Source organism: Haliotis cracherodii, unplaced genomic scaffold (genome assembly GCF_022045235.1).
Source record: "Haliotis cracherodii isolate W230 unplaced genomic scaffold, xgHalCrac1.p SCAF_4, whole genome shotgun sequence".
Taxonomy (NCBI): Eukaryota; Metazoa; Mollusca; class Gastropoda; order Lepetellida; family Haliotidae; genus Haliotis; species Haliotis cracherodii.
Genome location: NW_027266297.1, coordinates 57,570,371 through 57,583,277, shown reverse-complemented (window position 1 = coordinate 57,583,277; position 12,907 = coordinate 57,570,371). Strand labels below are relative to the sequence as shown.

The 12,907-nt window shown below is 41.1% G+C and overlaps 1 protein-coding gene across 1 annotated transcript in view; it reads right to left on the bottom strand.

Annotated features, from left to right (window-relative positions):
* Nucleotides 1-5,898, bottom strand: part of LOC139479771 (uncharacterized) — a 43,415-nt gene extending 37,517 nt beyond the window's left edge. Inside the window, exons 1-2 of the mRNA XM_071262629.1 lie at nucleotides 5,744-5,898; nucleotides 1,728-2,075 (exon numbers count right to left, since the gene is read on the bottom strand). Of these exons, the coding sequence (XP_071118730.1) occupies nucleotides 1,728-2,075; nucleotides 5,744-5,840 (445 nt within the window). The 5' untranslated portion in view covers nucleotides 5,841-5,898. The remainder of the gene's footprint in view (nucleotides 1-1,727; nucleotides 2,076-5,743) is intronic.
* Between the last annotated feature and the right edge of the window lie 7,009 nt (nucleotides 5,899-12,907).

Below are 12,907 nucleotides of genomic sequence, written 5' to 3'. Positions count from 1 at the left end.
AAGCTAAGTCACCTTTTACGGCAAGCATGGGTTGCTGAAGACCTATTCTACCCTGTATTTAGTAGTGGCTACATATCCTTCATGGTTGACCTCATGTTAAACTGACTGTTCACATCCTGATGCGGGTTTATTACTGGAAAAGATGAAATAATTCAGCTGATGGGAATGCAAACATCTTAATCAAGTGTACAGACCATGACATTGTTTTACGTAAACTTCTGCATGGTATTTCATCTTTTACTAATATATTCTTTTGAAGCTTAGTTAAGAGGCTCAACTCATCCATTATTTTATATATAAACATTACGAATAGTGAGTGAGTTGGGTTTAATGCTGCTTTTAACAGTATTCAAGTTATACCTGGTATTTAGATTACGAATAAAAAAGCAAAGTGTGGAATGAAGTGATTGGTTTTTAAAGCTGTGGAGAGTCGGAAGCAGGTTTACCACTTCATGGATACCCATGAGTCAGTGCTGACAAACCTAGGATTTGAACCAATGATCATCCGATTCTGTAATGTCAAAGGAACGCAATTCTACAAATTGACTTGTGGATTCCAAAGACAGCTGGACCATGTGTGCCCCGAAACTATCTTGTGAGTAAATTGTTTAAATACTGTACATGACTTCCATTATAAACCATGAGCTTGAGTATGGAACTGTTAAACCATGAGCTTGAGTATGGTACTGTTAAACGATGAGCTTGAGTATGGTACTGTTAAACGATGAGCTTGAGTATGGTACTGTTAAACCATGTATCATAATAAGAGTGAATGGGGATCGAGTCATTGTAAGAGTGTTAGATTGCAAATTGCTAAGCCCCAGGTAACTGTTCAAAAACTTTGTCACTGATCAGTGCCATAAATTTGTAATGACATCCAGTTGTCACCATTGGTGAAAACATGTATGACCTGTGTCAGTGATGTGACCTGTGACAGAGACAGGAGAAGTGAACTTTAGTCCCACGTTGGGGTTGTGCTCAACTGGTTGCCAAATAAAGTAGTAGACGCTCTGTGGCCGAGTAATCTGAGGCCCAACATCTGTGTGTGCAGAGTTATGTCCCTTAGTTGTCAGCTTTCCAGATTTATATCATGCATGGTGCAGTTAAACAACCTGGGGTTTCACCAGATGAAAACTTTGGTCACTTTGTGATTTCCTCCCATCAGTCAATGATTTGCCGGTCCAGCCTGTATTGTTTACTGGCTGTTATTGATATACCATATGCAACGTAATAAGCATAATAAGCGCCCCACTCTAATAAGTGTCAAGGGCGATAGTTGCTAATATATTGGCTAGTGAACAATCCCAATTAGAACCCATTCCGATTGATCAATGTACACAAGACTTAATTATTTGTGTATAATACATGTGTTCTATGCATCCTTAATCATGGGAAATTAAATTCTGGAAAAAAATATATGTGTCATATGTAAACATTTCAGGCTGTCAGCATAAACCACGAAATTTACGATCTTTCAATTTTTTTACCAAAATAATATTCTAATTCGAGCCACCTATTACTTATTTTGAGAGCACCCTGGGCGCTTATTTCGTCGTATATGGTTTTAGACAAGTTTGTTTTATGCATAACAACTTTTTTACTACACTTTGATAGTTACCACAGTATAATAAAGACCTTGTTATCCATAACACAATATTGCTGACAGTGGCATTAGCAACATGCTCTCAAAATGAAGTTAAAACCAAACAGACTGTTGCAATACTTACTCAGGATGGAAGCAGTGACCACTTCATCAGCAGAACCGGATGCTCCACGCACTTCACACCTGTATGACCCAGCATAGCTGGGCCTCACCTGAAAGACTTCCAACATGATGTTCAGAGAGGATGTGTAGTCACCAGTAAACCATGCCTTGTTCTGCCAGGAATCTAAAAATGTAGCTGTGGGTGGATCCACTGTGCCCCTGACGATGTCCACTGTGGTGCCGCCGTCCACCCTGCTCCAGCGGAACTCTGTCACATTCTCCCCTGGTCTCACAGTGTAGTTACACCCCAGTATCAGAGGCTGTTGGTTGGGAACCCCAACATCTCCCGACCCTGATACTGCAACTGTTCCTTCAACATCAGGAAATACATGAATTTTGGTTATAGTGGGTCCCCAGTAACCATTACTTGTTGTACGAGGTGACTAAATGGATCGGGAGGTCAGGCCCATGGACATGTTTGGGTACTCCAACATCTCCAAACCCTGATACTGCAACTGTTCCTTCAACATCAGGAAATACATGGATTTGGGTTATATTGGGTCCCCAGTAACCATTACTTGTTGTACGAGGTGACTAAATGGATCGGGTGGTCAGGCCCATGGACATGTTTGGGAACTCCAACATCTCCCAACCCTGATACTGCCACTGTTCCTTCAACATCAGGAAATACATGGATTTGGGTTATATTGGGTCCCCAGTAACCAATTCTTATAGTACGAGTTGACTAAATGGATCAGGTGGTCAGGCCCATGGACATGGTTGGGAACCCCAACATCTCCCAACCCTGATACTGCCACTGTTCCTTCAACATCAATGCATGGCTACATCTTTGCTCCCATCATGGAGACTCTGGGGTATGATACCTCCCCAGTAACATGACGTGTTCTATGGGGTGAGTAAATGGATCAGGTCCGACTCAGTGACATGGTGGGGCACCCTTGCATCTCTCCATCATCTACTGATCAGGAAATACATGGATTGAAACAGTAACCAAAATCCCAGATGTATGCTCTAGAACAAGTTGTTGCATGATGGCATATTGTGCACTTGAAGAGGCCCATGTGAAGAACATACCTCACCAGAACATTTAAACCCACTATGGTTTAGGGCTTATCAGGGTTTATTAAGTTTGAAGTGAACCAAGGCCTCATGTGTGTTGGTATTAAAGAAAAGCCTTCAGTTGACATTTCTAAGGTACGAAAAACTCGCCTTATACACAGCAATATACGGGAGATAATGGGTCTCCAGTTATGATTCTGGTGAGGAGGCTGTCCCCCAATCTCATTAAAATCCAATCTTTGTACTCGCTACCGCTAAACAAAGATCTGAGGACATCCCATTAGGGGTCACGTCAGAACGACCTTTCATCCGACCAATCAGAGCGTCGCTTACCAGATCATGGAAGTGACAGTCGGAACGTGTTTTCTAATCATGCAACCACGAAATATTTGACACGGGGTATTCCGAACGACAGTTACGGGTTTTATGATTATATCCATACAATCTAGGCCATCTATAAGCCATTCCAGAGTGTTCTTCTTATCAGTTTTAATTTTTTTAAACGAGAATACGTCAAAATATGTTTCGAAGCGTAGTTGCCAGTTTGAAACTAGTGTCGTAAAGATCGAGAAAGCTGCCTTCTGATTGGCTAATGTCGATTTCTTGTCAGTCATTCCATTGGTCGGTCAAAATTTGAGAAAGGTCATTCTGACGTAACCTGTAATGGGATGTCCTTAGATCTTTGTTTAGCGGTAGCGAGAACTAAGATCTGATTTTAATGAGATTGGAGGTCCCCAGAACGTACCCTGCTTGTTTGACGAGTCTACTAAAGTGGTAGTTATACTGTATGACCTTGCTGAATGTGTGTCATCACATCAGTGGCAAGGGCTTCTACTCATGTATCAACCTCTGATTTTCCTGGCCCAGATCTGATGCTTAAAGGTTGCAGCAATGTTGCTGATTCATCCTCCTAGATGATGGTCAATGTGAATGGAAATTGCTGGATTCTTCATGATAAGATATGCCCTACTAGTAGTAAATTTACTTTGTTAAAATTGTCAAATGTATTGAACACAATATTGCCTGTGTGAACATATCAGTATTGCAGTCTTTTTGTCTACTGAGGTACCATAAATGAGTGAGTGAGTACTGTTTTACGCAGCTATTAGCAATATTCCAGCAATATCACGACGGGGACACAAGAAATGGGCTTCACATATTTTCCCATGTTAGGAATTGAACCTGGGCCTTCAGTGTGACAGTGAACACTTTACCACTAGGGTACCCCACTGCCCCCCCAGGTACCATGAAAACAACATAGGGACTTGATATATAATTATTACCGTATTCGATGTAATAAGCGCCCCGCTCTAATAAGCACCCATGGCGATATTTGCTTATATATTGGCTAGTGAACAATCCCAATTAGCACCCTTTCCAATTGATCAATGTCCACAAGACTTATTTATTCGTGTATAATATGCACTCGTAATTATGACAATTAAATTCTCGAAAATATATCTATCGTATATAATACGCACAGATTCTTCTTTTATATAATTTCAGGCTGTCAGCATAAACCACAAAATTTACAATCTTTCAACTCTGTTTTTTATCCACCAAAATTATATTCTAATAAGAGCCCCCTATTTTTAATTTTGAGAGTGCCCTAGGCGCTTATTACGTCGACTACGGTACATTAACCCGTTTTCATCCAGATTTTTCAGTTCACTTCAGTTCAGCTCAATAAAACTTGATAAACTTAAACAATAGAGTGTTTGAATGTTTTGGTCAAGCATATCGGATGTGGGGCCTTCAGTAAGCCTTCATGTCATTTCCAAACTACTCCTTCATCATACTGTCATCTCGTTCACAACAAATAAGAAACATACCGTATTAGACGTAATAAGCGCTCTTATTGGATTATTATTTTAGTGAAAAAAAACTGAGTTGAAAGATAAATTTCATGGTTTATGCTGACAGCCTAAAATATTTATGTATGACAGATAATTTTCCAGAATTTAATTGCCCATAATTAAGGATGCATATAACACATGAGTGCTTATTATACGCGAATAAATAAGTCTTGTGTACATTGATCAATCGGAAGGGGTGCTAATTGGGATTGTTCACCGGCCAATATATCAGCAAATATCGCCGTGGGCGCTTATTAGAGCGGGGCGCTTATTACGTCGAATACGGTAGTCCATGAAATGGAAGCCAGGATTCAGATATACAGTGTACATATTGTTTATAATTTGTTATGAGTCAGTCCAGGTTAATGTTCAGCTAACAAACAGTCACAGCTGCATCATTCCATGTCATTGTTTCCTGTTAACTATTTCCCGATTTAAACTCTCCATTAGTCAATGTCAACCACACAATGAATCATACATACAGTGGCCAAACTTCTAGAGGTCAACATATACCATATATATTTATATATACAGTTTACAAGGACAAATATACACTGCTTACAGGAAACAAGTGATAAGTATGCACGAAAACCAATGTTTATCCTACCTCATATTCTCTATGGTTAAACTAATATTCAATCCCCAAAGCCTACATTACTATTTCCTTTTCTTATTGTCGTACCAAAATACGTTAAAAGATGGTACTTGTTGTTACCCTGCCTGGCCCCCGGCATTGAGGGGCTAAAACAAGGACTGGTTGGCTCAGAGTTGGTATACTGTGTCTGAGTGGGGTATTCATGTTAAACTGTGGCATGGTATCTCAGTGGGCTAGCACTGTAAATTTGGCATTAGTCCAGACTAGCACAAGCAGCCTCACACACACACATGCATGCACATTCCTATATAAAGTGCAGTAATCTTGAATGTGATGTAAAATCCCATCTCACCTCACCTTTTCCAAGCTATCATTCAGCCCCCACGTCCAATCACATTATTCCCAACTGCCTGCTACAAGAAACCGATGTTATGATTTGCTACAAAATACCCCATTCACAGACCTTGACTTATCCCTTCAAAGGCATGTCTTTATTGTCTTACTCACCTGATCCAGTCTTCCCTGGGCTGGAGGTGGACCCATCTGTCCCCTGCTGACTGTAGCTGCACCAGACACAGAGAAGCAGCAGCACCAGAACCCTCATTGTTGATGGTGTATCCAGGACCCAGAACTGTACAGGTGAGGTTACAACAGCAGACAGGGGTCCCAGCCCAATACAGGTGAGGCTACAACAGCAGACAGTGGTCCCGGCCCAATACAGGTGAGGCTACAACAGCAGGCAGGAGTCTCTGCACAATACATGTGAGGCTACAACAGCAGACAGGGGTCTCTGCACAATACAGGTGAGGCTACAACAGCAGACAGGGGTCTCAGCCCGATACAGGTGAGGCTACAACAGCAGGCAGGAGTCTCTGCACAATACAGGTGAGGCTGCAACAGCAGACAGTGGTCCCAGCCCGATACAGGTGAGGCTACAACAGCAGACAGGGGTCCCAGCCCAATACAGGTGAGGCTGCAACAGCAGACAGGGGTCCCAGCCCAATACAGGTGAGGCTACAACAGCAGACAGGGGTCCCAGCCCAATACAGGTGAGGCTACAACAGCAGACAGGGGTCTCTGCACAATACAGGTGAGGCTACAACAGCAGGCAGGAGTCTCTGCACAATACATGTGAGGCTACAACAGCAGGCAGGAGTCTCTGCACAATACAGGTGAGGCTACAACAGCAGACAGTGGTCCCAGGCAATACAGGTGAGGCTACAACAGCAGGCAGGAGTCTCTGCACAATACATGTGAGTCTACAACAGAAGACAGTGGTCCCAGCACAATACAGGTGAGGCTACAACAGCAGACAGGGGTCTCCGCACAATACAGGTGAGTCTACAACAGCAGACAGGGGTCCCAGTCCAATACAGGTGAGGCTACAACAGCAGCACACCTGTGGTCCCATCAGTATAGACAAGCAGGGCCTGAAGATCCTCAGCCTCCACAGCCTTTGTGGAGCCACATAGTGATTGTAACATGCTGATTGGGAGAAATAGTTCCTTCTACCTGCTAACTGGTATAGTCCACACACCGTTAGACAATCTCAGCAGGTACTAAAGCCACTAAGGGTTGTGTATCCTGATGTACGTTATCTGTCTTCTTTTTTAGCATTTTCCATGCTCCATCTGGATTGAAAGCAACGGAGTGATACTATTGATAATAACAATGAAACACATGAATAAATTATTGAAATAAGAAAAAGAGGTTATCTTTAAATTTATTCCATGGATAAGTTCCAACAGAACTCGTTTCGACATGAGGCAAATGTACATTGTGAAGGTTTCCTGAAAAGAAACTTCCTATTTCCTTATTATTGGTATTATTATCTGAGCTAAATAGGGTATGAGGAAAGTATGCAGTGATAGAAACTAACAGTTTTAGTCCACTAGTCCTTATAATGATAACATATAGCAAAAAAGGGCAAATTTCCGCTCGTCCATATGATACCTTAACTATTGGTCAGTGTGGCAAGGACTAAAGGACCAGTGCCAATTTCTAATACTGCATGGTAAAACAATTCCAGACCCCTACAATAGGAGAGAGAGAGAGGGAGAGGGGGGAGGGAGGGTTACCTGGGAGATATACAAGTGGTGTCTTCAACATTTGAATACCACTTTGATGTTGGTCATGGTCCTTAGCATACCATGATTATTGGGCAGTTTGGCAAGGGCTATAGGACTAGTTCCAGTTTCCGGCTAGCAATATAGACCCTCTTATACAATATATAAATTCCATGTCTACTATCATTGACTCAAAGAGGCCAGCTGCAGTTTTAACTCCACAGCGGAATGACTTTCATATAAATAAATAAATAAATAAATAAATAAATAAATAAATAAATAGATAGATAGATAGATAGATAGATAGATAGATAGATAGATAGATAGATAGATAGATAGATAGATAGATAGATAGATAGATAGACATTTATTCTTATTTGTATTTCAACCGAACTTGTGTGGAATGTAATAAATCTGTGAAACCTAAAATTGAAAAAATGTGGCCTTGCATGACTGTGTGTCAGTTTGAGTTGGCGGAAAGCCGGAAGTGATTTGCTGAAACTCATGAGCATGTTGCACACAATCAAGTGATGGACATAACAGGCATGTCTGGGACTGGATCACAGGACCACAGCACCCCTCAAATCAATAATATATGTGAATCTAGGGCTGGAACGAGTCTAAATTTACTACCCAGGTACCCGCCCCACTATTACCCGACCCTACCCGGGTACCCGCTACATGTCTCAAGAGTTGGATACAACATGTCCGATTGGGAATAGTTTGACTGTAGCCCTGGTGAAATGTATTGATATACATATAAAACCATCTGGTCATGCATACGCTGAAGTTGACTGAAGTTTTATTTTTATTCCAACATATAAAGGTCAGAAGGAATGGTGCTTAGTCAGAAAGAAAAGCGAACATTAGTGACTTGTTGTGTAACCATAGAGTTCTATATATTTTTGGTCATTAAACAAGATATCACGTGACTAACCACGGGTTTGGGTAGTCCTTTGGGTACCCGGGTCCTACTCAGTACCCATCCGACCTGGGTACCCGAGTTACCTTTCCCAGCCCTTTTAGAATCGGTCAGATCAACAACTTTTTAAATAGTATAGTCAAAGCACTGTAAGGGCAAGTATCATACAAAGTTATAGTGCTTTTGGAAATTAGACTAAATAAACAAACACTTAGATATTACTTTGATTAGAATGTAAATCAAGATATATGCAAAAATATGTTTACCATGTGGTATGCCCTCGAAATACACTGTAACATCCAACAACCATGCAGGTTGTCTTGTTATGACTGTTATATGGGTCAGAGTTAAAACTGGTATGGTGTTCCTTTCTTAACATTGAGATTCAGTGATTCAGATTTTTCCATTTAGGGTTTTGTGTTGATCAATGGTATCCCCCTCTGCCCTGTTGTCATGATGAAATATGCCGTGTGTGCGAACGTTTATTGCCGCTCTGACGCTATGCTGTCTGTTCGTGGAAGTGTTCGCTGTAACTTATTCTTTGTGATGATATAATAGCCATTGCTCAAGAAGTCAAATAGTCGGGATTTCAGGTCAGAGGTGTGTAAGAATGGCAGCCCATGGCACACAGCTAAACTCCCACGTTACTTATTCTAAAAACAACCAGTGGTATTTATCCCGTGATTTCACTTTCAGTTTGGGAAGGCTAAAGCTTTTATCATTTTGTTAAACCATCATAAATATTGAGTTTATATATATATAAGTATATATTCTTGCAACTGATTAAAAGTTGGTAAATAATTAGATGTAGACAATTTTTATTATTATCATCATCATCATAATCGTCGTTGTCGTCATTGTGATGATAATGATGGTGATGATGATGATGATGATAATTATTATTTTTATTATTATTATTATTTTTTTTTATGGTATCATACAATTAGACCACCAGTCACAGTTTCCAGTATTTTGTTTTACATTATTTTATTCCATATCAATGAATTGCCCTGTTTTGTTTCTGTAAAGTATGGATAATTAAAGTGTCGGTTGTCAGGGTGTGGCATGTCTGAGGCACAGTGTGTGCAGCCCGGATTCCACAGCCGGCATGTAGGAGGCAGCAAAACTGGGGATGGATGTAGGGTCTGGTACAAAGCAAGAGAGAAATGGATATTGATGACACTGGAAATTAGAAAGGGGCACGGGTGGCCCAGTCCTCTTTGACACCGCAATTCGCTGTGTGAGTTGCGTCAAAAGGGTACGCTGGAAACCTATGATTGTGGGTTCGAATTCCTGTTCGACTTGATTATGTTTCTAGGTTTGTCAGCACCATCCCCGTGCCTGTGGGTTTCACCGAAGTGGTAAACGTCTGAGGCCTGCATCACTTGGGGCTTTCCTCCCACATTAAGCTGACACGCTGCGATATAACTGGAATACTGTTAAAAGTGGCGTTAAACCCAGCTCACTCACTGGAAATAAGAATATAAGTTTGAAAATGCATGTATGTTGTAGAGTTTATTTGGAAACCCTTTAGTAGTGGTTTGAGCTGAGGAGAAATGAGGTTTAATGGCATGTTCAAGATTCTTTAACTTGTATGGCGAGGTGCATGCATGTTTCAGCAGCCATAGAAACTTACATTTTTAGTCCGCTAGTTTTTATAATGATAACATATAGCAAAACCCTAAAAATGCCAAATTTCTACTTTTCCTTATGATACCTTAACTACTGGGCAGTTTGGCAAGGACAAGAGGACTTGTGCCAATTTCTATCGCTGAGTGTGTGGCTGCTTATGCTAATTTTATAGTGATGCCCCCAGAGAAACCAGCCATAGTTTACCGTATTCAACATAATAAGCGCCCAGGGCGCATTCAAAATTAGATTAGATTATTATTTTGGCGGGAAAAAACAGTTGAAAGATAAATTTCGTGGTTTATGCTGACAGCCTGAAATGTTTACATACAGATATATTTTTCCAGAATTTAAATGCCCATAAATAAGAGTGCACATAACACATACGCGAATAAATAAGTATTTTGTACATTGACCAATCGGAAAGGGTGCTAATTGGGATTGTTCACTAGCCAATATATTAGCAAATATCCCCGTGGGCGCTTATTGGAGCGGGGCACTTATTACGTCGAATACGGTAGTTGAGGTTATCACTCTTATGTGTTTTGGAATGGTAAATATCTGGTCCAGGTTTGCTAAATGTAATGTTTATTATACTTCATACAGAATATTTACCACACCAAAACACACAAGTGTGTAAACAAGGAAATAAAAGGATTTATCACAACCACTGCAGCTTCTGCCTCCTCAGATCAATATTCAACTGTGGAGGGGCGGTGGGGTAGCCTAGTGGTTAAAGCGTTCGCTCGTCACGCTGAAGATCCGGGGTCGATTCCTGACATGGGTACAATGTGTGAAGCCAATTTCTGGTGTCCCCCGCTGTGATATTGCTGGAATTTTGCTTAAAAGCAGGGAAATACCATACTCACTCACTCACAAGTGTGATAACCTCTTTATCATAAAATGTCATTATTCTGTCATGAAAATAAGTATTTTCATCTCTCACAAATTGTATCTAAATATTGCGAGTTTGTTTGTGTGGAAATGTGTGCATTCATACATACTGCGTCACAATTACATGACTGGTGGAGGCGGTCGGGTAGCCTAGTGGTTAAAGTGTTTGCTCGTCACGCTGAAGACCCGGGTTCGATTCCCGACATGGGTACGATGTATGAAGCCCATTTCTGGTGTCCCCTTACCGTGATATTGCTGGAATTTTGCTTAAAGCAGCGTAAAACCATATTCACTCACTCACTCATTTATGGTACCTCAGTAGACAAAAAGACTGCAATACTGATATGTTCACACAGGCAATATTGTGTTCAATACATTTGACAATTTTAACCTAGTAAATTTACTACTAGTAGGGCATATCTCACTCACTAACTCACTCACTCACTCACTCACTGGTGATGCTGCTATGACTCAGTGTGTAACTGTCGTATCCCCTTGGTGATGCTGATATGACTCAGTGTGTAACTGTCATATCCCCTGTTGAGGACGGCTGCCGGTATGTGTTGTATCACTGCACAGCTCGATCTGTTCTGCATGGAAGTTTGTTGTTTTTGTTTGTTTGTTGTTTAAAGCCGCAATCAGCAATATTCCGATTGGATGACATCGGTTTGTGAATAATCGAGTCTGGACCAGACAATCCAGTGATTGGCACCATTAGCATCCATCCACCTATTTGGGATACGATGACATGCATCATCCAAGTCTGACCACCGATCCCCTTAGTTGCCTCTTACCAGCATAGTCACCTTTAATGGCAAGCATGGGTTGCTGAAGACCTATTCCAACCCAGATATTCATGGGTCTGTGTATTGAAGTGTTCTGTTGACACATGAAGTGGTGAAGCTGACAGTAAGACTTGAAGTTGATTCATCAAAGATATGGTGTCATGCGTCAAACAAAAAGGGAATTGGAAAAATTCCTATTTTATGTGAGGTTGCGTGTTGTTTACGGCAAAGGCACAAGGGAATAGTGCCCCAATGTTCCTTGAACTTCAATGATGTCCCTGTATTGCTTTTTTTAGTTTGTTTGTTTGTTGTTTAATGCTGCACTCAGCAATATTCCAGCTATATGACAGCGGTCTGTAAATAATCAAGTCTGGACCAGACAATCCAGTGATTGATATCATGAGCATTGATCCATGCAATTGGGATACGATAACATGCACCAACCAAGTCAGCAAGCCTGACCACCCGATCCTGTTAGTCGCCTCTTACGACAAGTATGGGTTGCTGAAGACCTATTCCATCCCGGATAACATATATATATAAACATTTCATCCACATGTAGTTTAAACACTACCGGTACTATGTGGAACTCTTAAGATGATGGATTATCTTCAACATGCCACCTGTGTAGATCCGGGTTAGAAAAGGTCTTCAGCAATCCAAGCTTGCCGTAAAAGGCAATATTGCCGAGTGTGGCGTTAAATAACAAACAAACAAACAAACACACTCTGGAGTAAAGTATGAAATAGGTTTGGTTGCTACTAATGCACACAATCTCCATTAGTGTTTCATTTGGACAGGGCACGGGTGGCCCAGTCATCTAAGGCACCGCGATTCGCTGTGCAGAGTTGCGTCCCTTGGACACGTCAGAAATCTATGATTGTGGGTTTAAATCCTGATTCGCCCCGATTATGTTTCTAGGTTTGTCAGCACCATACCCGTGCTCGTGGGTTTCACCGAAGTGGCAAACGTCTGAAACCTGCATTACTTCGGGCTTTCCTCCAACATTAAGCTGACACGCTGTGATATAACTGGAATACTGTTAAAAGCGGCGTTAAACCAGACTCACTCATTCACTCACTTTTCATTTGGACAATGGGATTAAATGATTAAGATTTTTTCAATGCAGACTGGTGGACATCCTCTGCTTGTGATCACTCCTGTTTGTTTGTTATTTAACGTTGCACTCAGCAGTATTCCAGCTATATGATGGTGGTCTGTAAATAATCGAATCTGGTCCAGACAATCCAGTGATTGACATCATGACTACATCATGACTACATGATACAGAAATAATTGTTGTCATATTATATTTAAGTGCAAAGAAAGATGGTAAGAAAAGTACATGTAATTTATCGAATTTGTTCTGGTCCAG